Source organism: Nematocida major (genome assembly GCF_021653875.1).
Source record: "Nematocida major strain JUm2507 chromosome Unknown 2366, whole genome shotgun sequence".
NCBI lineage: Eukaryota > Fungi > Microsporidia > Nematocida > Nematocida major.
Window position 1 is genome coordinate 1 of NW_025952932.1, and position 27622 is coordinate 27622.

General features: G+C 46.9%; 15 protein-coding genes across 15 annotated transcripts; 6 read left to right on the forward strand and 9 right to left on the reverse strand.

Annotated features, from left to right (window-relative positions):
- Positions 1 to 391: 391 nt before the first annotated feature.
- NEMAJ01_2068 (ribosomal protein S6 kinase beta) lies at positions 392 to 1603 on the reverse strand (the record flags this gene model as incomplete). Its single annotated transcript, XM_047915906.1, has 1 exon — positions 392 to 1603. The coding sequence occupies one exon, from the start codon at positions 1601 to 1603 to the stop codon at positions 392 to 394; it is 1212 nt and encodes a 403-aa protein (XP_047771863.1).
- A 627-nt stretch (positions 1604 to 2230) lies between these two features.
- Positions 2231 to 4525, forward strand: NEMAJ01_2069 (uncharacterized protein; the record flags this gene model as incomplete). Its single annotated transcript, XM_047915907.1, has 1 exon — positions 2231 to 4525. The coding sequence occupies one exon, from the start codon at positions 2231 to 2233 to the stop codon at positions 4523 to 4525; it is 2295 nt and encodes a 764-aa protein (XP_047771864.1).
- A 265-nt stretch (positions 4526 to 4790) lies between these two features.
- Positions 4791 to 6926, forward strand: NEMAJ01_2070 (U3 small nucleolar RNA-associated protein 13; the record flags this gene model as incomplete). Its single annotated transcript, XM_047915908.1, has 1 exon — positions 4791 to 6926. One exon carries the CDS (start codon positions 4791 to 4793, stop codon positions 6924 to 6926), a length of 2136 nt encoding a protein of 711 aa, XP_047771865.1.
- A 605-nt stretch (positions 6927 to 7531) lies between these two features.
- On the reverse strand, positions 7532 to 7699 carry NEMAJ01_2066 (uncharacterized protein; the record flags this gene model as incomplete). Its single annotated transcript, XM_047915904.1, has 1 exon — positions 7532 to 7699. The coding sequence occupies one exon, from the start codon at positions 7697 to 7699 to the stop codon at positions 7532 to 7534; it is 168 nt and encodes a 55-aa protein (XP_047771861.1).
- A 111-nt stretch (positions 7700 to 7810) lies between these two features.
- NEMAJ01_2067 (uncharacterized protein) lies at positions 7811 to 8089 on the reverse strand (the record flags this gene model as incomplete). Its single annotated transcript, XM_047915905.1, has 1 exon — positions 7811 to 8089. One exon carries the CDS (start codon positions 8087 to 8089, stop codon positions 7811 to 7813), a length of 279 nt encoding a protein of 92 aa, XP_047771862.1.
- Positions 8090 to 8132: 43 nt separating this feature from the next.
- Positions 8133 to 9299, forward strand: NEMAJ01_2071 (diacylglycerol O-acyltransferase 1; the record flags this gene model as incomplete). The annotated part of the gene is made up of 1 exon (XM_047915909.1): positions 8133 to 9299. The coding sequence occupies one exon, from the start codon at positions 8133 to 8135 to the stop codon at positions 9297 to 9299; it is 1167 nt and encodes a 388-aa protein (XP_047771866.1).
- A 173-nt stretch (positions 9300 to 9472) lies between these two features.
- Positions 9473 to 10072, reverse strand: NEMAJ01_2072 (uncharacterized protein; the record flags this gene model as incomplete). The annotated part of the gene is made up of 1 exon (XM_047915910.1): positions 9473 to 10072. The coding sequence occupies one exon, from the start codon at positions 10070 to 10072 to the stop codon at positions 9473 to 9475; it is 600 nt and encodes a 199-aa protein (XP_047771867.1).
- Positions 10073 to 10991: 919 nt separating this feature from the next.
- On the forward strand, positions 10992 to 12512 carry NEMAJ01_2073 (uncharacterized protein; the record flags this gene model as incomplete). Its single annotated transcript, XM_047915911.1, has 1 exon — positions 10992 to 12512. One exon carries the CDS (start codon positions 10992 to 10994, stop codon positions 12510 to 12512), a length of 1521 nt encoding a protein of 506 aa, XP_047771868.1.
- A 453-nt stretch (positions 12513 to 12965) lies between these two features.
- On the forward strand, positions 12966 to 13388 carry NEMAJ01_2074 (uncharacterized protein; the record flags this gene model as incomplete). Its single annotated transcript, XM_047915912.1, has 1 exon — positions 12966 to 13388. The coding sequence occupies one exon, from the start codon at positions 12966 to 12968 to the stop codon at positions 13386 to 13388; it is 423 nt and encodes a 140-aa protein (XP_047771869.1).
- A 500-nt stretch (positions 13389 to 13888) lies between these two features.
- On the reverse strand, positions 13889 to 14275 carry NEMAJ01_2075 (anaphase-promoting complex subunit 10; the record flags this gene model as incomplete). Its single annotated transcript, XM_047915913.1, has 1 exon — positions 13889 to 14275. The coding sequence occupies one exon, from the start codon at positions 14273 to 14275 to the stop codon at positions 13889 to 13891; it is 387 nt and encodes a 128-aa protein (XP_047771870.1).
- A 1033-nt stretch (positions 14276 to 15308) lies between these two features.
- Positions 15309 to 17420, reverse strand: NEMAJ01_2076 (acetyl-CoA synthetase; the record flags this gene model as incomplete). Its single annotated transcript, XM_047915914.1, has 1 exon — positions 15309 to 17420. The coding sequence occupies one exon, from the start codon at positions 17418 to 17420 to the stop codon at positions 15309 to 15311; it is 2112 nt and encodes a 703-aa protein (XP_047771871.1).
- A 72-nt stretch (positions 17421 to 17492) lies between these two features.
- NEMAJ01_2077 (DNA mismatch repair protein MLH1) lies at positions 17493 to 19427 on the reverse strand (the record flags this gene model as incomplete). The annotated part of the gene is made up of 1 exon (XM_047915915.1): positions 17493 to 19427. The coding sequence occupies one exon, from the start codon at positions 19425 to 19427 to the stop codon at positions 17493 to 17495; it is 1935 nt and encodes a 644-aa protein (XP_047771872.1).
- Positions 19428 to 21969: 2542 nt separating this feature from the next.
- Positions 21970 to 22440, reverse strand: NEMAJ01_2078 (uncharacterized protein; the record flags this gene model as incomplete). The annotated part of the gene is made up of 1 exon (XM_047915916.1): positions 21970 to 22440. The coding sequence occupies one exon, from the start codon at positions 22438 to 22440 to the stop codon at positions 21970 to 21972; it is 471 nt and encodes a 156-aa protein (XP_047771873.1).
- Positions 22441 to 22730: 290 nt separating this feature from the next.
- Positions 22731 to 24203, reverse strand: NEMAJ01_2079 (uncharacterized protein; the record flags this gene model as incomplete). The annotated part of the gene is made up of 1 exon (XM_047915917.1): positions 22731 to 24203. The coding sequence occupies one exon, from the start codon at positions 24201 to 24203 to the stop codon at positions 22731 to 22733; it is 1473 nt and encodes a 490-aa protein (XP_047771874.1).
- A 20-nt stretch (positions 24204 to 24223) lies between these two features.
- Positions 24224 to 26929, forward strand: NEMAJ01_2080 (uncharacterized protein; the record flags this gene model as incomplete). Its single annotated transcript, XM_047915918.1, has 1 exon — positions 24224 to 26929. The coding sequence occupies one exon, from the start codon at positions 24224 to 24226 to the stop codon at positions 26927 to 26929; it is 2706 nt and encodes a 901-aa protein (XP_047771875.1).
- Between the last annotated feature and the right edge of the window lie 693 nt (positions 26930 to 27622).

Here is a 27622-nt window from a genome sequence, read left to right on the forward strand (position 1 = left end):
TATGCTTTCCGGGGGGCGTATTATGAACTGGTCCTCCATGGGGTGAAACGAAAAAACAAAAAAGAATTTTCAGAAGAGAAAATCATAGGAGAGTATAGGAGAAAGCAGATGCAGTAGGGAAGTTATCGTCTTATACCATATTATAGCTATCTATCCTGACATAACTATTTGTCTTCTACAAGGTATCACATTATAACAACTTATCACATTATATCTATATCTCACTATAATAACTATCTATACTCATAACTTATTCATGCAACTATATATACATATAACTTATCACATTACAACTATCTATACTCATCCCATTACAACTATCTCATAACTTAGATATAACTTAGATATAACTATACTCTTTACTCTATGACGGTGTTTCTATTTCCTTATTCTACTCCTCATCCCACTCCTCGGCCATCCACGTGAATCCATGCACCGTATTCCTGCAGCTGTCTTCCTCCACGCTCTCGTCCTCCACGGGCTTTTCCTCACTCTCTGGGGCAGGGACATCGATGGAGTACGCTTTCCCAAGGACTTTCTCCCAGTCCATTCCCTGCAGCCACGCACTCCCTCGTACGCCAGCACTTCCCAGGCGCTTTCCAGGGTCTCTGTGCATCAAACCTGAAATTAGCACCTGAATTTCTGCACTCACCCCAGGATATTCCGCCTCCTCGTACAAGATCTTATTCACGAGGTCGTCTTCATCCTCGTTCTCTCCCCGCTGGAAGGGCGTCTCTCCCACGATCATTTCGTACAGGAGGACTCCCAGCGTGTAGAAGTCGTAGCTGGGCCCGTATTTCCCCGTTGTAAAAACCTCCGGGGGCATATACTCGAGCGTCCCCTGAAAGTTCGCCATTCCCGCACTCTCCGCGTTCACAGAAGCGTCAAAATCGCACAAAACCACGTGATTCCCTCCGTCTAGAAGGATATTTTCCGGCTTAACGTCCTTGTATATGATGCCCATCCTGTGGACGTGCTCGAGTCCTGCAAGTACTTCGCAGAAGTACACCCGTGCAACTCTCTCAGGAAGTTTTCCTCCCTCGAGAAGGCTGAAAAGGTCTCTTTTATAGTGCGGGAAAACAAGAAAAAGCTCATTCTCCGACTGGAAAGAGGCTAAAAGGGGAATTAAAAATGGGCTTTTAAGCTTTACGAGATGGTTTTTCTCGTTTACGAGGGCGTGATTTTTCTCTGACTTTTTTCTGACTTTGCACGCGTAAGTTCGCCCCGAGGGATTGTACCGTACGAGATAGACCTTAGACCTTCCAGCGCTTAGGAGCTTTACTCGCGTGAAGTCAGTGGGCTGTATTTTCAGCTTGTGCTTTGTCAGTTCTATCTTGACGGTTGTACTCTCTAGCTCTAGAGTTCTTGTGCATATTTCGTACTCCTGGGCGTCTATTGAGAGGGTTCTGGCTGCATTCGGGAAAACATCGAACTCTGCGATGGGGTTTTTCACGTGTAAAACGGCCTCTTCAGTGCCGAATCTCACGGAGACGGTTCTATTTCGGGGGACTCTCACGAGGGAGACGGAGACAGTTCCACTGCATGGGGACTCGTGCATTGTCCGCAGGTTCAAGTACTTTCGGAGCGAGGAAAACATGCCCATAACAAAGAAAAATTTCGGAAATGGAATTTCGAGAAAAGACGCGGATTCTGGGGTTCGTGCTGGGAGGATTCAAGTGCTCGGGCACGAAGATCTCCTCTGTGGACACTGTAAGTTGTAAAGCACTCTTAGGATTTACTGGGCACTTTAGCATGACGTGTGCTATTTGCTACGCAGTGCATCACAAATCGGGGCATTTACTGTGCAGTATGGAATAAGTCATAATATGTTCTGTTATTTACTGTGTAGTGTGGAGTAAGTTATGCAATGATTCTTAGCATTTACTGTGCAGTGTAGAGTAAGTCATAATATGTTCTGTTATTTACTGTGCAGTGCGTCATATTTCATATAAACATTCTGTTATTTACTGTGCAGTGCGTCATAACAAGACTTTTTATGCAGTGCACAGTAGATTGTGCCCCTGCTCCTCTGCGACTTATCATGCACTGTGCAACAAATAGGCACACTCCGCCACAGGCTTCTTCTGCTTTTTTGACATGGAGTTTCCCGCGTAAAAAGTTCTCCCTGCTGCTCCAATGGCTTCCGCCCGCTTTCTGCAGGCCCTGGGACTCTGCAGGCAAAATTCGGGGTTTTCCCCTTTTATTCTTTTATTCTTTTAAATTTTTTGTAATGGACTACAGTGCTGTAAACCTCGAGCGTATTATTGGATCACTAAAAAAGCAAGTAACACAGCAGGACCAGGATAAGTTGCTTCCTTACACAGAAACGGAAGACAGGCGGACTATTATCTTTCAAAGAATGCAGGAAGAAGACTCCATGGGAAAATTCTACTGTCTTATTTTGCTGCAGAAAAGCCTAAACAAGCCCAGGACCGAGCAGGAGTTGGATAATTTCCTGGAAAGTGTCCAGTACATCCTGGAAAGTGTACACTTTTCTACGCATTTGGAGATTTCCAAGGCAGCCTCCCTGTACTCCTCCGCAGCCCTTTTCTACTGGCCCATAAAGATGCCGCAATTCGTGAACACTCTCTCCGCGCTCATTCACAACAGAAACCCCTTGGGAGTCCTTGCCCTGAAGAACTTCCTGCAACTTGTGAGTGACTCCCTGGAAATAACGGAAGAAAGAAGATACGAACTAAAAAAAGCAATTTCCAAGATAGAAGGAAACTTGCTCACACTGTTGTACCAGTGCGGCAGCAGAATAGACGTTCTGGAGGTGCTTCTGCTTATGAATAGGCTTGACATCGTTAACGACCGCATCACAGTCCTTCTCCTGGAGACCCTGGAGGGAGAAGACCCAGCCACAAACGAGGCACTTTCCAGATTCATCAGAAATATCACGATAAATGCGAATCCCAGCCTCTTCCACGGGATACTCTCCGCCCTTTGCACGAAGAGTCCGCCACTCGCAGCTGCTTTCGTGGGAAATAACGTAAACATCCTCGAAGGATCTGGGAGAGAAAGCGCCCCTCTAGCGTACAAGGCAGTGAGTCAGTGCATATTCTTCCTTGAGGAGATGGACTCGGCAGAGATAGAGGCTTTCCTGAAAGTCTACCTGAAACTTATAAGGAGTTTCTGCAAGCAAAAATCCTGCGATCTTTCAGGTATTCTGGCAGTTCCGTACCCGGAATTCGTCGTTCGCCTGGCAAAGGCCCTGGACTCGGAGGGAGAGGAAAACAGGGCAGTCACGGAGGGAGTCCTCGGAGTAGTGGGCGCAGTAGGGGCCCTGGCGAAGGAGCAGAACACGGAAATGTTCAGAGAGTGCCACTGGAATATGCCTTCTTCCCTCGCAGAAGTCGTTATCAGGAACCTGATCTGCCCAGTTTACACAGGAAATCCATTCCTGGACCTGAAACAGGCAGTTGTCTTTAAGGACGCAGGAGAGGCACTGCACTCCCTGGAGAAGGCACAGATGAAGACACAGAAGGAGTGCAATGCCGTTAGAGAAGCCGTTGAAATGATGCACGAAATGGGCACAGTCTCAGACCAGAAGATCCTCGCCCTGTACGAGAGAGCACTCGCAGCAAATAACTTCTACAGCATCGACTTGGCAGTTTCCTTGGGACTTCTCATGCAGAGAGACAGCCTCGTCCTGGGAGCAGTAAATAACTTCGCAGGAAAAGGCGTAGTCGCATTTATTAGCATGATAGAGAAGTGTCCGCACTTGGCGTTTGGGCTTTTTGACGAATTTATCAGGCACTTGCTCGCGAGAGAAGAGATCATAAATGAGATCGAGGCACTGAGTAAGCTCCTGGAGAGGGAGAGCGCCCTGAAAAAGGCCAGAGTAGACGCAGTACAGCTCTTTGGGAGGGAGGTTTTGGAGAAAGTCTTCTCCAGGATAGACGCAGGAAGCGTAGTTGAGCTCAGAAAAGTCGCTAAAATCCTCCCGTTTCTCCAGGAAAAAGTCCACGAGGCTTTCCTCCAGAAGATGTGGATCCGGGCGAAGGGAGAACTCGAGAGGCAGATGCTGGAAAATGACCACGCTCACGGAAGTGCAGTGCAGAGCATCGTGGGAAGCATCGCAGCAGAGTGCAAGTCCCCAGTCGAGGGACAGGTGCTTTACGATCTCGTGGAATTCGGAGAATACCCCGTTAGAAGCGTCCTGCAGGGAGTCAAGGGAGTAATCGCAGGAAGTAAAGCATCAGAGTACGCCAGAGACGTATTGAGGGCAATGGTAAGCGTCCTTGTAAGCGCATACGCAACAAACTCAGACGAAAACACCAGAGCAGCAATCGTTGGACTCCTGATTGAGGACCCAGAGAGAGTAGACGCACTCCAGGAGGCATACGGAATCGACTTGGGAGAGGTCAGAGCAGCAAAGGAGAAAAGACCCCCCATGAAGAGAGCCCTTAGAAGAGTCGAGGGAATGAGCGAGAAGCACGGAGCCCTCTTGAAAAAGGCAAAGACAGAGTCCCAGGAGGAAGACCCTGATAGATGGAGCAAAATAGCAACGCCTTTCATGTAGGTGCAGCAGTTATATCGACCTGAAACTGCAGGAATTTCCCAGGAAATCGTCAAAGCAGAAAGTCCCAGAAGATGCCGGAAAATCACTCGGGAGTATTAAAGTGCCCTTTTGCATTTGCCTGCACTCCAGCCTCTGCAGGCTCGTAAATAAATTGGCTTTGCCCAGAAAGTTCTGCCCGAGAAAAATGGAGACTTTTCGTCCGCAGAAGCTACGCTTTTCCCGATAAAATTTGCAGCGCATTTATGCGAAAATATTTTCGCAGTTTATGAACCCAGAGAAAACAGAGGGCATTCGAGAGACGGCTAGGATAGAGCCAATATTTAACGCACTTGGGGCTTGCATGATAGGGAGGACTCTATACACGGGATACAATAGTGCTTTGGTGGGGACTCACGCGGAAAGTGGCCGAATAGAGGTCGTGAAGGAGGTGGAGAGCGAAATCGTGAGAGTATTCCCGGTTTTTGGGGATGTCCTCATCTCCACAGTCACAGGGGACGTCTACATATACAGCCCGAATAGTGGCATGCTTAGAAGCATCATGAAGAATAGCATCGTGAGATGTGCTGATGCCCAGAGCGGTATGATTCTCCTGGGGACTGCGGAGGGCTCTGTTTTTCTCGTGAATGCAGAGACGGAAGATGTAATTTTGCACAAAAAAGTGGACGGGTTTGTTTCTGCTGTGAAGTGCGTGGAAATGGCGTCTGCTAAAAGGCCGTACAAAGTCGGGAGCCAGATCCTCGCAGTGGGAGACGCCCTGGGGAGTGTGACTCTTTTCAACCTCCACGGAGACGTTATATATAGGGAGACTTCCTGCCACTCGGGAAGTGTTTCCTTCGTTGGGAGCGTGGGAAACAGGATTCTAACGGCAGGAGGAGATGGACTCCTGATTGAGCACGCGATAGGAAGTGATATGCTCGTGCGAAACCTCCAGGCTCCAATAGTCGCAGGATCTGCGCTTGGGGAGGCCCTGATTTTGGCGAGTCCTGACTCCCTGCTCTTCCTGGACCAGGAGATGAAACTTACCCGGAGGAAAGCCCTGGATACTCCCGCAGTGAACGGAATCCACGTCTTCGGGGAGGAGTGCCTCTTGACAACGGAGGAAAGCGATCTTTTGATCTGCTCTTTGGAGGAGGAATTTGCAGATAGAATTTTCGTGGGAAATAACGACGAAATAACGGATATGCTCGTTAAGGGGAATAGGCTCATCGTGGGAACAAATAGCAGGTTTATCCGGGCAATGGAAATATCCGCAATTGCAAAGAGCCCCGACACAGAGGCAAGTAAATGCGCATTTTTCGGGCAAATGTTCGCCTCCCAGAATGCAGACTGCACTCTCTCCCTGTGCGATGCTGATGAAACCCACTTTTTCAGCGGGACTAAAGACGGTTATATCACGAAGTACGAGGCTCCTTCCAGCAGTACTTCCCCTGTAAGGCCCATTCTAGACGCAAAAACAGAGTCTCCCGTTACAGCTCTGTGCCTGCACGCGGGAGTCCTCGTTTCCGGGCACGAGTCCGGGATCGTCAGTGGATGGAGGGCGGAAGATCTTTCTCTCCTCTTCACAGCATCCGTGGGGGAGACGGAAGTAACGGGAATCTGCATTTTCAACGGAAAAATCCACTGCAGCAGCAAGGCAAAGGAGATCTCCGCCCTGGACTTCACGGGGAAAGTGTGCAGCAAATTATCCGGGCACAGGAAGGGGATTTGGGCCCTTAGCACGCATGAGAGCGCAATGCTCAGTGGATCCGTCGATGGAACTGCAAGATTCTGGAAGTCAGGAGCAAGCACAATCCTGCAGCATAATGCATCCGTTGTTAAGACCCTCCTCGCAGAGAGAGCACTCACAGCAACTTCAGACGGAGTCCTCAGAATCTGGAACTTGGCAACGCATAAGGAACTTGCTGCTATGAGAATGACGGAGTTGAAAAATGAGAGAATTTGGGCAATGAGAGCATTCGCAGAGAGAGAGTACATTTTGTCCGTTGGCCCCTCCATTTGCCTCGTCAGAGACAGTACGTGGGAGATCGAGAGGGAGAAAGAGCAGAAAAAGAAGGAGGAGTACTTGGCAAAACAGAGGGCAATTTCCTACACGAAGGGGGGAATGCACGTTCTGGCAGCACTCGAGTACTACAGACTGGACATGCTCAGGGAGGCAGGAATTGCTCTCCGGGAGGTTAAGCAGGAAGATGATATCTCAGCACTCGTGGAAGCAGTTTCTGCGGAGATGGAGAAGTTTGCGAAAGTGGCCATGCGGTGGGTGCGCTCTCTCTCGCTCTTTGGGGTCGTGCAGAGAGTCCTGAGAGAGCTCCTGAAGAGAGAAGCTGCTTTCCCGCGGAAGGAGGGGGAAGAGATCTCAAAGACTCTCCACAGGACGTCCGAAATACTGAATGGGGCGTACTAGAAGGAATATAGAGACAGGAGGAGGCTTGCGAAATAAAGGCAGAGTATTCGACTATTTGTGCAAGTTCTGCCTGCTTAAGCCTTTTCCCGTTATAGAGTGCTCTTTATTAGCATAGGAGTGCTCATGCGGAATAAAGCCAATAAAAAACTGAATTTTTCATCTGGGAATGCTCTCATAAATTTCCTGTTTGTGCAAGTTCTGCCTGCTTAAGTCTTTCCCCGTTATAAAGTGCACATTAGACCATTTACAGCGGATAAACAACAGGTAATAAACAATGCCAAGGGAATAACTGAATAAGGAATACTTAAAGAATACTTAGGGAATAACTGAATAAAAAATACTTAAAGAATACTTAGGGAATAACTGAATAAAGAATACTTAAAGAATAACTAAAGAATACTTAGGGCATAACTGAATAAAGAATACTTAAAGAACACTTAGTGGATATTAAGTAAATCACCTTTTGCTGTGCATTGGAGAACTCTCCTGTAAATATGCCAAATACTGCCCTGAAATCCTGTAAATGCGTCTTTCTTTATTTTGGAGCAGAAACTTAGATGCAGCAGGCTTACACAAGACGCATCCCGGATACTCCGCCTCTGCCTTTAATCATCAAATTTAAACGATTGCACAGATGTGTCTATTTTCCCCAGGCGAACTTTCCCTCTCTTTAGCTTCTTCTTTTCCCGGTTGAAATTTTTCCCTTTGTGCACCTTCAAGTGCCCTCCAGACCTTTTTGCCTGCGAGAGCCTCTCCTGCTGCGTTCTTCCCATGCTGTAAATTTTTTGCCCGAATAAATCGAGCAAACTCTCGCAGTTCCTGCACTTGCAAGAAAAGCAGAAAGTCCCGCTGAAACTAGTACAGAGAGCAAGCCAGATATATCCCTATCTGCACTCCTCACACTCTGTATTCGGCTTGTGTATGATATGCCTGCACTTTCTGCAAATTGTAAACTCATGTGGAAGTGCATTCTTGCAGTGGGAGCATGCTGGATACGCCCTATCTTTAGATACCTCCAGCACCTCCACATAGCACAGACTTATCCACTTGCTATTTCTTCGGGATACAACAGTGCTTTCACAGTTGCATAAAAGACACAAAATATTTGCTCCTTTACAATTTACATTTGCCGTGCTTTCTCTATTCACTTCTCTAATGAACATATCTACAGTATATTTTCTATTTGTTTTAATACAAATATTTTATATGAATAGAGTGCATAGTAAGTGTGCACACCACAAGCATAGTAAAATACTCGATAGGGTGGAAGTTGGAAAAGGAGGGTGGGCGTGGATAATGGTTGCACTTGTGCTTATAAATTATCAGGTCCACTTTAGCAGCAGGCCCCAGAGAGTTATTGCGCTCATGCACAGCGATATCCAGGATAGCATAAGCCCTGCAGCAATCCTGAGCTTTCTTGGCGTGAATATTTTCAGGTGGGGGATTTTATACGGAGTATCCGAGCACCTGGAAGCCCTCGTTATTTACAGCGTAATACTTGCATGCATTTCCTTGGAGACTGTCGTTGCCCTCTTTACTGCGAAGGGCTTTGTCGGGCTGGGGCTGCGATATTTAAGCATTTGCCAGCTCATGAAGGGGATTTCGTACATTCTCTCGACGCGGGAAAGTGCAATTCTGGGGCCAGACGATCGCATCATCGACAAGCCAAATGAAGCCGTGAGCGTGTGGAGGTTTATAGCACTGCCCACACTTTGCTACCAAAGTGCGTATCCCATGAGCCCAAGCATATCCGTATACTCTGTCGTTATGTATGCGCTTATGATTCGGCCGTTGGCAGTGCTTTCCTACTACTGCCTGAAAGTCCGCTGCAGAAATGCAGCAATTTCCTTCTGGGAGGACCTGACAGTGGACAAGTACGTGAGCGTCTTTATGTGGTGCAATTTAGGGTGGGTTTCCGTCTTTTCCCTCGTTTTTATAGCGGCATACGGCCTGCAAAGCGAGCTCACGCGGTTTGGAGACAGAAACTTCTTCGGCGCGTGGTGGAATGCATCAGTCTCTGGATACTGGAGAAACTGGAACTCCCTGGTGTACAAGTGGATACGCAGGCACGTCCACAAGAACCTCATCAAGAGAAATATAACGATAAGAAGCAGTAAATTGGTCATATTTATAGTGAGTGGAGCCGTGCACGAGTATATTATTGGGGATCTCCTCAAATGCAGGGGGCTCGGGTTCTTTGCAATGGCTTCTCAGGTGCCTTTGGATGCTTTCATTCGGTTTGGCCACAGATGGGCGCATTTCAACCAGGAAATAGCAGCTACAGTCGCATTCAACCTCATAGGAGCACCCGGCCTGGTGCTTATCTCTGTAATGCCGGCGAAGTTCTTCGAAATGGGCCTAAAGTCACAATAGAATAAAGTAGAAATGAAAATAGACTCTCCTTTCCTGGGAATAGCCGTATTTTGCCCATAGATAATTCGGGCTATTCGAGGAATATTTTCCGTTAAAAGATCATGGAGTGCCTTCTGAGTGCTCCCTGCGTATTAGTTCGTATATTTACTGGCCAGTTTATTATCTTCCGCTTTCTACGCACTCACCCGGCTGGACTCTTCCGGATATGCAATGTCAGCTACTACTTTCAGCGTGCACAGCTTCTTAATAAATGCCTCCAAGGGCGCCTGCACGGCCAAAAGAGTGAGGGCGCGGATGCGCTCTATCTTGCGCTGTGTCTTGAGTATTTCTCCAAGCAGTCTTTGCTTGCTTATGTAAAATAAACCCGTACTTGTAGTTAAAAAACACAGACTTTTTTGCACACTTTCATTTCTTTCTAGCTTTTCAATTAGAAGCCTCTCAATGCGCATGCTTTCCTTCATGGCGGTGTTTAGGTCGTTAAAGGGGACGGGCGTATTCTCGTTTACAACGATCGTATACGCATCTTTGGGTATCTCTCTGGCGCTAAACAAAAGTTCGTTGGAGTACGTAACTGTCAACATAACGGGCCGATGCATGCTCTTTTTCTTGCTGAATGTGCTGGCGCCTGCGAATATGTCCTCGGCGCTTTTGTTTCTCGCGGACTCTTGGGCGTAAAGTGGCTCTGCACTGCTCAAATGTACTTTCTTATCCCCTGAAATCTTCTGCGCGTCTTCGAGCGTGTGTATGACTGAAGGAGCAAATTGCATCCACATTACTGCATTCGGGGTTATATACAAAAGGCGTTTGTTTGTGTATACTACGTGGAGACGCAGACAAACAAACAAGAAAACGCGGAAAACCCTGCAGAGACGGCAGAACAGCGATCATGCACGTGTACACCTAACCCGAATATGTATCTTTCCCTGCAGTGCTGCTCTGGCCTTTTGCACGGAGTCCTGGCTTTTCCTGCGGGGGTTTCCCGCACTTTCCAGTGATCGCACGCTTTCCAGCCCAAATATTTATGCTTCAAAACAGACTTAAATCTGTTTTCCCACGACCCGATGCATTCAGGCTGTTTTTGTGCGGGAAGTGTCCGTCCTTCTTCACATATCGAGGGCTTGCAGCTTAAACTGCACGAGAAAAGAAAAGCTGAAAATTTAGAGGAAGCTCTGCAGGGCGGAAAGTGCTAAATTTCCAGCGGAAAACGAAGTTCACAAAGGCATGCTGTACTTCCACAGTGTGCCCAGAACGCCGTGAGCTACCCATCTGTGGCTTGGCAGGCGCTATAAATGCACACAAAGTGCGTTTGGAGCGAAAAAGTTCTTTCATAGAAGAAAAAACAGGCTGGATATGCGCCCATAGGAGCTCCCACTCGAGAGACAGTCGACTCTGCACGGGGCATATGCGCTGCCTTGTTCATGCCTGGAGCAGCACAGAAATCCAGAAGCCAGAATTCTGGCTTCAGCAGGAAATACTCCAGGACATGCGCAGATTTGCAGAACTTCTTAAATAAAAGGACTTTTTTTCTTGTAGTGAACTTTCAAAATTTACCTTTTCACATCATATTGATCCAACGGCCTGATGGAATCAAATTAATTCTAGCATATATAACTAGAAAAGCATGGAAAAATAAACCAAAAGAAAGAGATGAATTTCTTTAAAATAGGATTTTTAATTCTCTGTTTAGTCTCTATGGGCACTATTCTCTTTTCAATAGGAATTGCTATTAGCAGACCAAGAAGCAGCACCTGTGGGGCCACGAGAAATGCCTACACGGGGCTGCGCCAGCTAAAACCGAATGTTTCTGATAGGATGCTTTGCTTAACAGGAGACAGGCCCGGAGACTCTTTCCGCCTGGGTGCTGTAGTGAGCAAAAGCGTTCTTGGCCCGGAGAAAAAAGACCGATTGGTGGAGCTAAGACATACGATAATAAGCGCAAAGAACATGGGATTTGGCTATATTCCGCACGGAGATGCCAGGTTTAACTGTATGTACGACGGAAAAAATGTATCTCCTGCTACAAACATAGAAATGTCTCGCTTTTCGTGCACAAACTCTGAAGAGCAGTACATGAACCTGCTGGGGGTCTTGAATCCGAACATAGGCGAGGCGTACCTTAGAAAAATCTCCAGAAACCGCGACAACAGGTACGAAATTCTGCACATGGAGGCAATGCAGTGCCTGGAAACCAAAAACTACTACTCCAACCTGAGGGATATGCTGGCCCAGATCATAGAAACCCGGAATGTCTCTGTCGGCTTGCGAGATGCGAGGGTCGGTGAAATTCTCACTGCCCCCGTATTCATATACAGCTCTGTGTGTGAAAATCTCCTGAACAGGATGATTTCAACGTACACGAAGTACACGCAGGCGCACAACCTCTTGAAATGCATGCCCAAAGTAGAAATAACGCACAGAATAGCTGCAAGCCATCTTCGGGCCGAGATCTTCTCCATGCTTGAGCAGTTTAGGCATATGGATGAGATTACAGAGAGCGTGAAATGCGCACTTACTGCTATGAACGAAAACTCTGGCGGCGGGGAGATCAAGCTCATAACGCAAAAAAACAGAAGCGAGAACAGCATTGGTGCTTCCATTCTGGACCTAATCAGAAACCAAACATTCAGGCAGTTTTACACGTGCGCAGACTCTAACTGCTTTTATTACGATCTGCTAGCTGACTACGACGAATCCACCGTAGAACTCGGGCTGAATAAGGCGTGGGACACTCCAATGGAGACGATAGAGTGGGACTTAGCCTATGTGAAGGCGCTGTGCGAAATGGTAAAGAAGCGCATATACCCAGATGAGCTGGTTGTAGTCCTGCCAGAGAAAACATTTACGCAGATCGACATAAATGCGAGTCTGGAGCCGCTTAAGCCCCTGGAAAAAGTCTTGATGCGCCACATGACGAAAGCAAACAAATGCTACGAGTCATACGTGTATTGGCTAGAGACCGTATGCAAGGGCGGAGCAAGCGAATGCCTCAAGGAAAAAACTGAGGCTGAAGAAAAGTCTTTGCTCTACGGGAATATAACACTGGCGGAGCACACCCGAATCCACAGCAAGCAAAAACTATGCGCGCATCCATCGTATGCTTCTACTAGAAGCGCAGCGTCTACATCCGGGGCAAGCTCCAGCGTAAGTCTGGGAGTCCAGGGAAGTGCTCTTTTTGCAATACTGCTCATATGCTCTAAGCTGCTGCCGGTATAATAAACTGGAATTTCCGCTATTTTTCTTGGCTTTCCCTTCTAGCATCGCGTATAAAGTGGACTCCATGGCACAATTCTTGCATAAAAAAGCACGCTCTTGCGTCTGCTAGCGCATGTGAGTACTCGCCAAACCTGGAAATAGCCTACAGCTCCGCACGAAGATATTAATTTATAACACTGGTCAGAATACTTCACTTCTCCCTCAACAGAGTAGCCTCCGGAGGAAATAAGTTCATCAAAAAAGCTAGAAGAGTCCGAAGACACTCCTGCCTTACCTTCTAATTAAAGAAGCGAAGTTGTTCTTCCTCATCCCAGTATCGAGTTGGCACTAATTTAAGAAGTAAATCAGTGGCATGCTTACTATACAAATGATTCTGTAAAGTAAAGTCATTACTGAAAATATTTTTCGCATGCGTATTTATAGAAAATAAAAATAAAAAGAGACTGTTTGCACATGCTTAGAGAGTCGTACAGGAACTTCAACATGTGTTTATTCACCAAAGCAGGGACACCGCTGCCCCTAGACGACAACGAAATGCTTCTATACACTGCGGAGTCTGTGGGATTTCACATCGTAGTTGGAGAAGGGGGTCTATTCGACACGTACTGGCACAAATCAGACAGTGGCTCTGTCTTTATAACCAATTGCAGGGTTATTTACATACCAAGAAATCCCACCACAAATTTCTGCTCTTTTTTCTGCAAAAGCACTTCCGTGATGGATGCTGCCGCGAAGGAGGACACGCGCATACGCATGTCAGTCTCGCTGAATGGGAATGTCCCCGGGAAAATCACGCTTAAAATGAAGAAGAATCTCCCAGACACATTCCTGACGCAGCTAAGCGTATCACAGGACTATCTAAGAGCGCTAGAGTGAGCGTATTTGCAGGGCTTATAAAAGCAGGCGCATTCAACCCGTGTGGTTATGTTCCGTCTAGCACACTCCAGGCAATAAATGCATTATTGTATTTCCAATTAGTCTTTGAATTCAGTGCAGAGTTCCCAGGAGAGCGCCTTTTACTTAGAAGAAGCCTGCAGGAAGGAGTAAACGAGAAAGCAAATTCGATATCCACAGAGGAGTGCGAATTCTTCCAATATTCGGGTTATAGCGCGCTGGGCACCTGCGGAGGCAAAGTCTTCGCGCACATGCAGGCATCTCTGCAGTGCGCAGGTTCGGCTCCACTCTTACACTTTTTGCTTTTTATTTTGGTTTCTCGCAAATGTTCTGGTCCAAAAGTTTGCGCGTCTTTTATACTTTTGCTTTTTGTACTTTCCCCTTTGGGAAATTTGCCACTCTTATTCTATTAAATCTGCAACCTAAAGTATAAATTCAGTGATTTCTGTAAAAATTTGCAGGCACAGAGAGACAGCACAGGGTCAATCTAGAAATGTAAGGGACAGCCCGCGTATGCGCGAGTCCCTGCCCTCCTGGTGGTTGCTTAGAATGATCATCTGGAGAAAGCAGCACTCTTCATTCACAGGGATCCCTACAACAGGCATTTTATCGCTTATCATGACTGTTTTAAGCGAGCCAATTCCGTCTCTTGTTTTCCCACAGCGTATTTCGATCTCTTTCGGGATGTAGCTCTTATCTTGCGTGTATCCCAAGTTCATGCGTATCTCCACGAGCTTCATCACCACGGGAAACTCTATCTCTATATAATGCGGCAGGTTTCCGTCTGTGTGCCAGAATTGGTCTAGGTTCTCGCTAAACAGCTCATCCGGGCCGTGTCCTGCCTTGTACGTGCTTAGACGGGCCTCCATAAAAAGAAAACAAAATCTCAATAAGTAATAAGCCATGCGTAGTCCAGGCAGAAAGCATGCCAGTACGATAGCAATTGGTCTAGCAAGATATTAAGACAGTAAAACAGTAATAGTTAGTTAGTAAGCAGTAAGCATAAAAGATCAATAAGACAGTAGCAAGCAATTAGTATAGTAAAATAACAATAGCAATGATGCTATAAAAATAGTTGGTTAGTAAACAACAGTAGAATAATAAGCAAGTAAGTTGGTTAGTAAGCAAGTAAGCAAGTATAGTAAGTAAGTAATTAGTATAGTAAGTAAGTAATTAGTATAATAAGCAAGTTAGCAAGTATAGTAAGTTAGTAAGTAAGTTAGTTAGTTAGTAGAATAAGATAGATAAGATAGTATAGTAAGTAAGTCAGTTAGCAATTAGTATAATAAGATAGTATAGTTAGTTAGTATAGTAAGTTAGTAGAATAATAAGATAGTATAGCAAGTAAGTTAGTATAGTAAGTTAGTTAGTTAGTAGAATAAGATAGATAAGATAGTATAGTAAGTAAGTTAGTTAGTAAGTTAGTATAGTAAGTAAGTTAGTTAGTAAGTTAGTATAGTAAGTAAGTATAGTAGAATAATAAGATAGTATAGTAAGTTAGTTAGTTATTGCTGCTATAGCAGTATAATAAGATAGTATAGAAAGCAATAGTAAAATAGCAAGATGTTGTAATAATGGCAAGTTAGCAACAGTGATGATGCTATAACAGTGTAGTAAGTAGGTTGGCACTTAGCATATGAAATGTTAGGATATCAATATTGGTGATGCTATAATGGTAAGTTAGTGAACAATAATAGTATGTAGTTAGTAATGGCAATGCTAATAAGACGGCAATGCTTAGTGCAGCAGGAAATAGCAAAACAGTAGAAAGCACAGTAATAGGAACAAACAGTAGCAACAACAAGGCGGCAGTGTACGGCCAAGCAAGATAGCAAGTTACATCTGCAAGCATTGCGGGGCTCGCCTCTGGAGAATATTTTCGTGTGTCTTTTATTTACTGCGCTACTGGAGCGGCGTCTTCAGGGAGCTCACCTCCTGCTGTGCGTGCTCTATTGAGCCAGGGTTTATGCACGTGCTTATGTCGCCCACGTCCTCTCCCTCGAGTATTTTCCTGAGGACTCTCCGCATCATCTTTCCGGTGCTTGTCTTTGGCAGCTCTGGGCACGCAAACATTCTCTTCGGGGCCACGACAGGCCCGATCTTCTTCCTGAGCACCTGCCGGATCTGCGGGAAAATGACCTCATCTGGCACGTCCTGTGCCTTCACAACAAAAATAGTCACTCCCTGCCCCGTGACTTCGTCCTCCTCTCCGAGCGCTGCCGCCTCTGAAATGCCCTCGATCGAGCAAACTGCACTCTCTATCTCCGCGGTGCTAAGCCTGTGCCCAGAGACGTTAATGACGTCATCGATTCTTCCGCGTATCCAAAAGTATCCGCTCTGGTCAACGACCGCCTCATCTCCCGTGTAAAAGTGTCCCTCGTACTGGAGGTATGCGCTCTTAAACCTTTCGTGGTTCTTTACGATCGTGCGTGCAATCCCCGGCCAGAACCCGCAAAACAAAAGCACGCCCATCTCCCCTGCAGGGACTTCCTCGACCTCCGTGCTCTCTTTCCTGCATATTTTCGGGCACATCCCAAAGAACGGGAAAGACGCGCTCTCCGGCCTGTACTCCGAGACTCCAATGACGGGGCAAAGCATGACCCCTCCCGCCTCCGTCTGCCAATACGTGTCCACAACTGGGAGCTTTCCGTCTCCGAAGTACATGCTAAACCAAACGTACGCGCCCTTGTTTATGGGCTCTCCGACGGACCCAAGGACGCGCAGGGACGACAAGTCCAGGCGGTCGTACTCCGTCCCCGGAGCGTACTCTCTGAAGTACCTCTCCCGCTTGAAATTGTCGTTCCCCCCCGTTGAGAAAATGGAGCGCGAGCTCACGGGGGAATTTGGAACGTGATCCACTGCGGGCGTAAGGTCGTCCCGGGACTCGCTTGCGTCGTACGGGCGCACCAAAAAGTCCGGAAGCGACTTCTGCAGGAGACGCACGACCGTGGGGGCTGTGTACAAATGCGTGGCCTTGACTCTCTCCACGGCCCGGAAGAGTCTGAGCGGGTCCGGGTGCGTGGGGACTCCGCTAAAAACGACTGTCGTAATTCCGAGTGTGAGCGGCCCGTACATCACGTACGAGTGCCCTGTGATCCACCCAAGCTCTGCGGTGCAAAAAAAGACGTCGTTCTCCTGCACGTCAAAGCACACGAGCGTCGTAAGGGCAGCGTACAGCAAATACCCGGCCGTGCTGTGGGAAAGCCCCTTCGGCCTTCCTGTGCTTCCGCTCGTGTACAAGTGAAAGAGCACGCTCTCAGAGGGCACGGGCACGCACGGGATAAAGCCTGAATTTTTCTGGAGGGAGGAAAACGTGTGCACGTTCTGAACAAAGGCTGCGAGCTGCGTAATCTTATCCGCAGGCATCTCTTCCCTGTTGCAGATGAGCATTCCCCTAAGGGCTTTGTTCTCTCCTGCGCTGAGAATTTGCATCGCGTCCGAGACGTTCGTGATGTAGTCGATTGTTTTTCCGGCCCTCTTTGCGGTGTCTGCTGTGATGAGCCAAACGGCGTCAGAGTCCTCCATTCGCAGGGCAAGACTCTCCGCGCTGAACCCTCCGAAGACGACGGTGTGTGGGAGCCCGAGCCTGGCGCATGCGAGTGCTGCCACGAGGGCGTTTGGCTCCATGGGCATGTATATGCAGACGGTGTCCCCTGTTTTCAGGCCGTTCTGCGAGAGATAGTTCGCAAAAACAAGGACTCTTTCGAGGAGGTCTGCGTACGTGATTTTTGTGAGTGTCTCTGAATCGTCCTCGTGGATGATCGCGACTTTATCGGGCGTAGATTCGGCGTGCCTGTCCACTGCGTTGTAGCAGGCATTTATTTCCCCGTCCTCAAACCACCGGATTTCAGCACGCTCAGTGTCTGTGAAACTCGCCTTGGAAAAGTCCTTGGAGAAGCTCAAGAGCGCTCTCGCTTGCTCTGAAAAGAAGGCGTCTTTCTCTTCCAGGCTTCGCTTGTGGTTGCTTTTGTAGTTTTCTCTGAGGGACTTCCCGTGTGCGTATATGTTTTTCATGCAGAGCACAGAAACCAAAAATAAATAGACAATTTTTTCCTATTGGGCAAATTTGAGAACGCGTATTGGGGGCTATCTGCTGAATAATTGGTAGAGCGTCTGCGAGGACGAGAGCTTTCTCGACTGGTGGCTGCTCAGATCTCCTTTCAGGGCCTTAAAAAGGCGCAGCGGAGAGTCCTCGAGGAAAAAAGCAGAAAGCACTCGGCAGGTGCACGCCCGGAGTGTCTCCTTCTGGGGAAGGGCCAGGGCGAGAGAAAGGGCGCGCGCAATTGCAGGGCCCAGAGTCTCCGGGAGGGCGTATGGAAGATAAAAGTGCATTTTATCAGGGCACGATGCGTCTGATGAAAATTCCACAGCCCGGACTTTTACTTCTCCGCTTTTCTGCCTTTCCCCCAGAGGATCGAAGGAGACGGAAAGAATCTGTCCTGCCGGGGGAGTTTGCTCCAAAAAGTGGGCAACCGACTCCAGGAGGTCCACTGCGTACAGATCAGGCCCGCTCTGAACGAGCCCCCACTTTTTGGAGAGCATTCCCACGAAGATCCCGTCTGCGAGGAAGCACGAGCCTGTTTCCTGCGCCGGAGAGGCATCACTCGAGGCTTCAGGGGGCTGCGACATGAAAATGCTCTCGCTTGCCTGGCTGTAGCTGCTTTCGTCGCGGGGCTGGCTCATGAAGATGCTCAGCGGATTGGCTTTCCCGTCAGCACGGACCCTCTTCGCAGGAGAGTTGCGGAAAGACTCTCTCTGAGCGGGGTCCTGCGAGGTACTTTCCTGCGTATACAGGTCTTGCAAGACGTTCTGTGCATTGCCTGCGTAATTTGCAGACGCACTCCCATCCGCAGGCATTTCGGGCCTGCTTTTCTCCGCACCCGTCACTATAAAGCTGCTATTTATATGCTGTTCTGATTTTCTCCCCTCTGCAGGCATTTCGGGGCTGCTTCTGTCGCTTCTCTGGATATCCGCGTCTGTGGCACTTGGAGTGGGCCTGCCCTTTGCTGAGGATTTCCACTCCCGGACGGATCCTCCGAGTCTCTTGTGCGTCTGCAGGAGCTCCCGCACTTTCTGCTCGACTGCTGCAAGAAGGGCCTCCTCGTTCTGCATGTAGACTTCGACCTTTGACGGGTGCACGTTCACATCGACCGTGTTCGAAGGGGTCTCTACGTCCAGGTATATGAACGGATTTCCCTTGACAAGAATCTCCTTGTACACGGAAACAAGCCTTCTTTTCACCCTTTGTATTTCGACGAGTCTTTTGTTAATGAACATAATAAAGACGCCCGTGCTCAGGGAGATGTTCGTGTGCGTAATGTAGCATGTGCATGTCGTATCCATAACTTGCACGTGGAGAACCGATATTTCATTTGCAAGCTCCTGCGTGAATACGCTTCCAATTGCTGCTATTTTGCTGCTGGGGACTCGATTGTACGCTTTCGTGCCTGCTCCAGAGACGACCTCAAACGACACGTGCGTGTAGCAGAGCGAATACCTCGTTATGAGAGCGACTATTTTCTTGTGCTCGGCCTTGCTGCTTAAGTACGTGTAGTACTTGTTCTTGTCGTTGTAGAATAGGTCGGATATAAGGATGGTCGTGCCTTTTCTGGCGGATTTGTGGACTTTGCTGGACAGGAGCTCGTTGTTGTACGTGCACTCGCAGCCCACGCCCTCGGAGGTTGCTGTTTTGACGGACAGCCTAGAGAGCACGGAAATAGAAGCAAGGGCTTCACCCCGAAACCCAAGCGTAGATATGCTCGATAGGTCCTCGTGCGTGGAGAGCTTGCTCGTTGCATGCCTCGTGCACAGAAGAGGCAGATCGTGCTCTTCTATTCCGGAGCCATTATCTTCTATCTGGATTTTATCAAGTAATTTGTCCGTTAAAGATACCCGTATAAATGTAGAGCCACTGTCCAGGCTGTTCTCCAACAACTCCTTAACCAAGGCAGTGGGAGACGTGATGACTTCCCCTGCGGAAATACTCTCAATTACGCTCTTTGGCAGCAAAGAAATGCACATAAAAATATAATCGAAAAAGAAAATATATCCCAAAGAGTGCATAAAGTGAGATAGTACAGTAAGCAATACATGCAGGCTGATGCTTAGTTAGTTATGCTATGTTAGTATGTAAGATAGTTAGTTATGCTATGTTAGTAAGATAGTAAGATAGTTAGTTAGTAAGATAGTAAGATAGTTAGTTAGTAAGATAGTAAGATAGTGAGATAGTTAGTTAGTAAGATAGTAAGATAGTAAGATAGTAAGATAGTTAGTTATGTTAGTAAGATAGTTAGTTAGTAAGATAGTAAGATAGTAAACTAGTGGATAGTTAGTTATGTTAGTTAGTAAGATAGTTAGTTAGTTATGCTATGTTAGTATGTTAGTTAGTTACTAGTATAATAAGATGATATGGTTGTTTTTGTTTGTTATCTGTTAGCTGATGTGCTATTAATATGATGATTTTCCGTTTTTTATGCAGCCGGCATATCTATGCTCTGTGCTGTCTCTCTGTGCCTGCAAATTTTTACAGAAATCACTGAATTTATACTTTAGGTTGCAGATTTAATAGAATAAGAGTGGCAAATTTCCAAAAGGGGAAAGTACAAAAGTGGAATTTCTAGTCCGTTATAGTTGTTGCTTTATTTCGGGTTTTGGTCTCTGATCACTGTTCCCAGCTCGTCACGGGTTATCGCCCAAATCCCGAATAATACTAAGATGAAAAGCACTATTGAGTAGACCACGGTGAATACTATCTGAATCGCATAAGCCAGCTTCATTAGTCCCCGTCTTGTTTCTGGCGCTTCATTAATATCCGTCTCCAGTATAGGGCAGTCTTCCATAGTTTTGTTTTCTGCGCAGATGCTTTCTAGTTCCATAGCACCCAATTACTCCATCTATATATAGCTTTCAACCACCCGTGATAATAAAAATGTGATACAAATATTGCTAGATTACACTTTAATAATTGCAAGTCATAGATTGACATGTGTAATATGCAAAAATAACAGCAGAGAGCAAATAAGCCAGCACTTCAAGCTGGGAGAGTAAAGGCAGGAAAGTCCATAGGCATGCGCTATTTTTCCAATGTGCTGAGAATAATGTACACCATCGGAGAAATTCCTTGCTCCGTAGTGATACCTGCCATGCTCTCTGCTTAGCGTTGCCGAATTGCTCTCTGCCAAGAAAACGTGAAAAAAGCTGTAAACACACGATTTATTTTAGACGGGTTTAGTTTGTAGACTCGTGTGTATAATATTTTCTCTTTATTGAGATAATAGAAAACCATGCAATTCCCACAAGCACACACTCCACCACGATTAGAAGCAAGTAAGGCACCTTCTTGCATATCGACAAGACCTTGCTTGCTTCTTCCTCTTTTTCATCAAGTTGCATAACATACGCATTACCATCAGACTTCTTATTTGTTTTTAAAATTGTCATTGACTCCATAAATAGACACGTATTTTCTCTATATATAGTTTGAAGGCTGCATCAAATTTATTCTACGGGTTTATTCGAATGGAAATCCCAGAGCCAATACGCATAAAATGCCTACAACTACAGGCAAGCTAATAATGTGCTGTCTCTGGCTAATTATCTCGCATTGTAGCTGTGATTTACTTCCATCTCTCCCGCAGCTTTTTCTAAGCAGATGCCCTCTCCCGGCCCCTCTGCACGAGAGTTCTAAGAAAGGGAATTTATCTCCTGTCGTGCAGCTCTCAAATACTCTGGATGCATCTGCTTTTCTCATATGCACTGCACTATTCCTGCGTAAATCAGTACTATTTCTGCTATAAAAACTTCTTCTTTCTTTTCAAGGCCTGCTCTCTGTCTTTTTTATTTTTCACTATTGCACTTGTTTGTAGACTCGCTCTTTTTTCTTCTTACTATACTAACGTTTTGAATCTATTGATTTATCTTCTCTCTGGCTCTATGCCTTTCCTAGATCCACTCTCCGAATATCTCACTTCAGGCACATCGTCGGGAGAGTCAAAGAGCCTATCGATCCGACTTGCGCCTCCCTATCCCATGGGTTGCGGATTAGCTGACTACACAGTATAGGAGTTTGTGTATCATAGTAGGCTCTATGCATGCCCCACTTTGGGCGGATGGCCAGAAGCTTAAACTATGCCTCTGCTATACAAACCCTTTTACAACTATGCCGAGTAAGATTAGTCATTTCTGGCCAAATATCAGGGCGTTAAAGTGGCAGTTGTAATAGTGGAAGTTCTAACTGAAATTCAGGCCTTTTTTATTGGAGTGCTTATAGACATTATTTAATCTATCCCTTAATATCTAAGTTATGCCCCTTTAATTAGGCCCGTCTAAGCAATAACAATTACGAGCACCTGCTCTCACATATAACATGGCAAAATTCCAAAGATCCGCATCCCGAGTGCGCTAAGCCGGAAAATCAGAAAGATGCAGCGATGCAAAGATGCAGCTCCTAAAGAAAGCCTGCAAAGCAAACAGGGCACGCTTTGAATTAGCATCTGCAAAAGTGCAGGCAGTTTTCCGGCATCGCATCTTATGCCTGCCCTTTTCTGGGCTTTCTGCAGCTTGTTTAGCTGCGCGTGTGCTGGGGGCGTGCTCTATTCGGGTTATTCGGTCCTCTCTTGCTCTTGCATATGTAGTCCAGCAGGACCTCGTTCTCCACGATTGTCCTTTTGTACTCTTCCTGGGCGTGCAGGATGCTGTCTTCTATCTCCTGCTGCAAAACACAGAGATATGCCAGCTTCTTTATATACACATTCTCATCCGCTGCTATTTGCTCGTGCGATTTCATGTGCTTATTCAGCGCATCAGACCGGCTGTACTCCTTAGCACAGAGAGAGCACTTGAAAGGCTTCTCCCTCGTGTGGACCCGTATGTGGGTCAGCAGCGTGCATTTGCTTATTTTCTTTTCAAACACTTTTTTGCAGTCTTTCCACATGCACGATCTGGCATCTGTTTCCCGTATGTGCTTGTTCACGTGCGTAGCAAAGTCCTTCTGGTCTTGAAAGACTTCTTTGCACTTGTTCCACCCACACTCCATTTTATTTTATTTTTTATTTTCCAATTTACGCTCTGAGTGCAGCCTGGGAAGTGCCAAGTGGGAATTTTATTTTCAAAAACATCTTTTCATTGATCTATTTATTTCCTTCTTGAAAAGACTGCATCTGCCAGAGAATATATCCCTGCCTGCCAAAGCACATCTACTGCCTATATAAACAGCAACTCTATGCGGGCACTCTATATGTTTTTCTGTCTATTTCTGTCTATTTCTGTCTCTGCGCATATACTACTGCCTATAACTATCTCTTTATTTCGTGCTGTGTGCGTGCCTCAGTATACTATCTCTCCCATTGGGTATATGTGCTCCTGCGTGCGCACTTCTTCTGCTGCCTGCAGGGTCAGAACGGTCGTATCCCCCACGTGCACTCCCGTTATGTCTCCTTCTGCTTCTACGAGTCCGCTGTACACTCTCTCCACGCCATTCGGCAGGATCTTGTACATTTTATGGCGCATTCTTGGCTTCTGCTCGACCGAGTACTCGCGAATCACCTCCATCTCCTCCGAGTCAACGACCGAGACGAGCAAGTGTCCGTTCGAGTAGAGAACCTGCTGTATCCTGCTGGGCTCCTCCACGATCCGGAGCACTTTCTCATTTCGCACAAACACGAGCACATTATCCATGCAATATGCGAAAGTGCTGCCCTCCTCTTTTTCCTCCTTCGCATCGAGCCATATATCGCGCTTTTTGTTGGCCTCGCTGAAGGTGGGGACAAACCTGGACTCTTCATCGCTGCGCACAGCCTCCACGGGGATGCACTTTGCCCCGTGTGTCTTGTAGAGGGTGTACTTTGTGCGCGTGGGAATGTTAATAACCCGAATGCTTGCTCTTCTGTCCAGGACTATGTATCCATTCGGGGAAACTGTACTCTGTGTGCCTTCTTCGTGCGGGGTGAATCGGTCCCGGACTTTCGTCTGGTCCGTGTAGATGTACGTTTTCAGAAGGGAGTTGCAGTCGACGGTTATGATCTTTCCGTCTTCTCCCTTTGACGCGATTATGCTCTCTGTGAGGGCGTCCAAGGAGAAAAGAGGGGAAGAATAATACGCTACCTTCTGGAGGAAAGACGAGGCCAGGTTCAGGATCATGATTTGGCTGCACTTCGTGCCTGCCGCGACAAAAGCACTCGTGACCTCCAGGGCTGTGATTTCTGCGCCCGGAAACTCTGCGACCTTTTTCGACTCTCCTGCAAGCACGTCGTGTGCATGAAGAGTACTCCCGTGCAGTGTATACAGCGTGTCTTTGTGCCATTTGTAGAGAGCGAATGGAATAGGGCAGAAAGTGCTTTTTCCCTCGTTTTCTCCACTTTCTCCACTGTATCTGTGCGCGTGGAGAATGTGCAAACTGCTCTCTTTCACGGCATAAAAGTGCACGTGCGTGCTGCTTATGTGGGCGTATGTGACTCCTGCTTTCGGGTGCTCGAGTGCGTGGCTCCGCAGCCTGGAAAGATCAGATGCATATTTTCCTAAAATCACGATTTCAGGTGCGATGTTTTCGCATTTTGCAAATACATTTTCAAGATCGCATATTTTTGCTTCTTTGTTCTCTTCTGGGCTATACTCGCATATGCTTCTGTTCTCTATCGTGTATATTCTGTTGTTGTATGGATGGTATTTGCTGTGCTTGTTTTCCAGCGTGTTTATGTGCTTGCCTGTTTCCAGGGCGTGGACTAGAACCGTGTTTTTGCACACTAGCAAGATGCTGTCGTTGTGTATTAGCGTCTGCTTTACTTCTTCTTTTATGTGCATAAAAATTTTATGCACTCAGAATGAAATTTACAGCAGAGAATGAAGAAAGCACTCCCGGGGAGAGCGAAAGTAGGGTCCAAAAGTACATTGTTGGGCTTAGAAATGGCTCACTCGAAGAGTTGCTGGCGGTGGCTGAGTGCACTTTGGAGGGAAAAAATGATGGCTGGAAGGTAAAGGAGCTTGCAGCTTCAAATGCTCTCCGAATTGCGACTTCTGAGGGGAACCTGGAAGCGTGCGAGCACATTATACGGGAGCTATCGCCCTCTGAAGAGTCCAAACTAGAGCACTATAACAGCACGGGAGACTACATAAATAGCATATTCTGCATAAACAGGATGCAAAAGAAAAGTCTCTCTGTTCTCATGGAGAGTGTACGGGTTGGAATCCAGGCAAAACACAGAATAGAGTTTTCGCACGTGGACAGGGTGGAAGAGATTTCTGGGGACGTACACGCGATTATGTGGAGGATGCACGCGCTGATTGTGTCCAATGAGATCTCGCAAATCGATGGATTTGCACTCTCCAAGGATGCACTTTCTGGTGTGCTTGGGAAAAGGGAGAAGGAGACAGGGGATGACTCTCCACAGGATGCCAAGACATTTTCCTCAATCTATATCATCGTGTCTGTTTTGGAGGATTTCTGCTCCTCGCACGCGTGCACGCTTTCATTCTGCGACAGCGAGTATTCCCTCTATAAAATGTGCATAGTCCTGCTGGAGTATGTGCCTGTTCATGCACTCTCTGCGCAAATGGTGGAATTTGCCCTGAAATACCTGTGTCTGTGCGATAGGCATGCGGAAGTGGAGAAATACGTTAAGTCTGTGCGGAATAAGATACACTCGTGGCTGTTCTGCAATAAGCACAGGCACCGCGTGCGAGAAACCTGCATCTGCAAAGTGTACAATACCGATATAAACAGTTTGTGCAGTGTGCTAGTGGGATACCTCTGCGATGAACTTAGCTCAGACGATGTAGTTCAGCACGTGCATGAAAATAACTACGTGGAAATTGGGGATGTAGCCTTGTTTGGGGATGATGTGGGGCCAGAATTGGCCTTGTTTGGGAGAAAAGCAGAACCTGGCCCTGAAAACGGCAGTTTTAGCGAGAGCTCAGAGAGCACTTCCGACAGCTTTTCGTGCGGGGACAGCCCTTTCCTGTGGAATAATGCCAGGCCTGCCCCCCCGTCGGATCGTTTGGAAAATTTGGAAAAGCTAAACACGCCCTCGTCCGGGATAAAGAACAGCATTCACTACATTCTCAGTAAAGTGCTCAGAAAGTCTCTGCAAAACTCTGAGTACAACTTGGTCTTGCTTGCATACTGTGGGATTCAGAGCGTGCCCTTTGAGGAGATAAAGCACGCCTTTGTCCGAGCATCGCCTGTTATGCAGTCGTACTTTCTGCGGGCATGCCTGTACACGCACAGAGTCTCCAAGCAGGAAATAAAAGCCCTTTTTGAGGGAGGCGTCTCTCCTGTGAGGGAGTACTTTAACTTTTCGGAGGCGGTCTGTCTCTTGCTTCTGTCGGACTGTGTGCATGCATCGTTTTTCGGGTACTTTTTGAAGCAGAAGTGCCTCTTTAAAAAGTGCAAGGTCATACTTCCGGACAGAAGTGTCGTGCATGTGCCGGGGAACAGCTTTATGCGGTCGGTGGAAGTTGTTAGAAAAGCCCTCAAGAGGCCTGGACGCCTGTACATACTGCCGAATCAGGAGTGCCTATTCTTTGAGAAGGCATACCGAGTGTTTATGCACAAGAGAGACTTTGAAAGCGCAATTGCTGCCCGGCCTTTTGATGCGCCCACATACTGCGAGTATATAAGGCACTTGCACACACAGGCACTTGCCGCACGAACTGACCGGTCTTCCCTCATCTCTATATACGATCACTGCAGAAAGGCAGCAAACGTATTTGTTACATGCTTTGTGAACAGAAAGAAAATGGAAAATATCAGCTCGTTGCTAAGTGTTCACAGCATAATGCTGAGCATACTTATAGCGTACAAGAGCGCTAGGAAGCTGATTAAGCACAAAAAAGACAAGGAGTCGATCCCAACACAGCAGGAGTGCATTGCCCTAAAAGTGGCTTTAAAGGGCATAAAGCGAGTGTGCATGCACCGCGATGTAAGTAGAAAAAGCAGCCTGCAAAACGGGAAAATACCGCTTTCAAATGAGGTGTCGAAGGATTGCTCTGGTTTTCCTACACTGCGATACGATCTGTGGTGCATAGCCAACTCTACAGGCGCACTTGATGGGGCATGCACTCGGGTTCTGGAGCACTGCTGCATGCATGTTGAGGCACTGCCTCTTGTTGAGTTTGACTTTCTCGTTAAAATACGCATAGGCAGAATATCTGAAAAGAGCAGCGTGTGGGACAAACAGTACGAAGCGAGCGACCGAATGTCCATACTTAAAGAGGAGGGATCTGACGCAATATGCAGGCACTACCTGAACTATCTGCAGAGCGTGCCTGGTGATGTATCTGTCTTTATATTTGACGCCCTGCAGAGCAGCACGGCCTTCACAGAAGACGAGATCGAAGACGCGATGGATAAAATGTTCTTTGCGGAAAACGGGGATGTTATAAGCGACTTCACCGCGTGGATACCCGGCCTGTCAATTCTCCAGAGAAGGTCATACTTTGAGTACCTGTTCTCGTACCTTAAGAAAACGGACGAAAAGCTGCTCCTAGAGGTTAAGGCCGATCTGAGAAAGAAGGGCTTTATAGTGTGAGCCCGCATCAAAGTCGCATGCGAAGAGTGTGGTGCAGGGCTCCAAAAATAAACGGAATTGTGTATAGTAGTGTCTTGTTGTGCTTGTTGTGTGAGTAATTTCTGCTTTCTTGGTCTATGGTTTGGCCTTTGTTTAGTTATTGCTGTGTCTTGCATCCAGGAAAAAATATAATGTCTACATTCTCTAGAGTATAATTATGCACAGAGAGAGTGTGTTTATTGTGAAGATTTTATTTTATTTCTTTTTTGCACCACGCCCTAAAATGTATATTATCTAATTGTTTGCGTTGTGTCTGATGTATACAGAGGCTTGAAACACGAAAAATGGGAAAACCTTGTATCAAAACAAAGCAGGCGCACTTTGGGCAGACTTTTAAAAAACAACTTTGCAGGTGCACCCCCAAATTCAGACTTGGATGAAAGAAGCCATCAGCTGCGCTGTCTGAGGCTTGGGAGCGCAAGCCAACTGGGCAATCTGTGGTAGAACATTGGTCTAGGGCTTCATTGGTGTCTAGTGGGGGGTAACCAGTAGATCAATCAATTAACAGCCCAGTTATATGGGTTGTACTACAGGAATTAATCGGGTGAAACAACGTCCTTTATTCCTTTTCGACCTGCTTAAACACTTGTGTATTTAATTTATCATTGTTTATGACAGGCTTTCAAACCAATAACAATTCATCATTCAACCAAT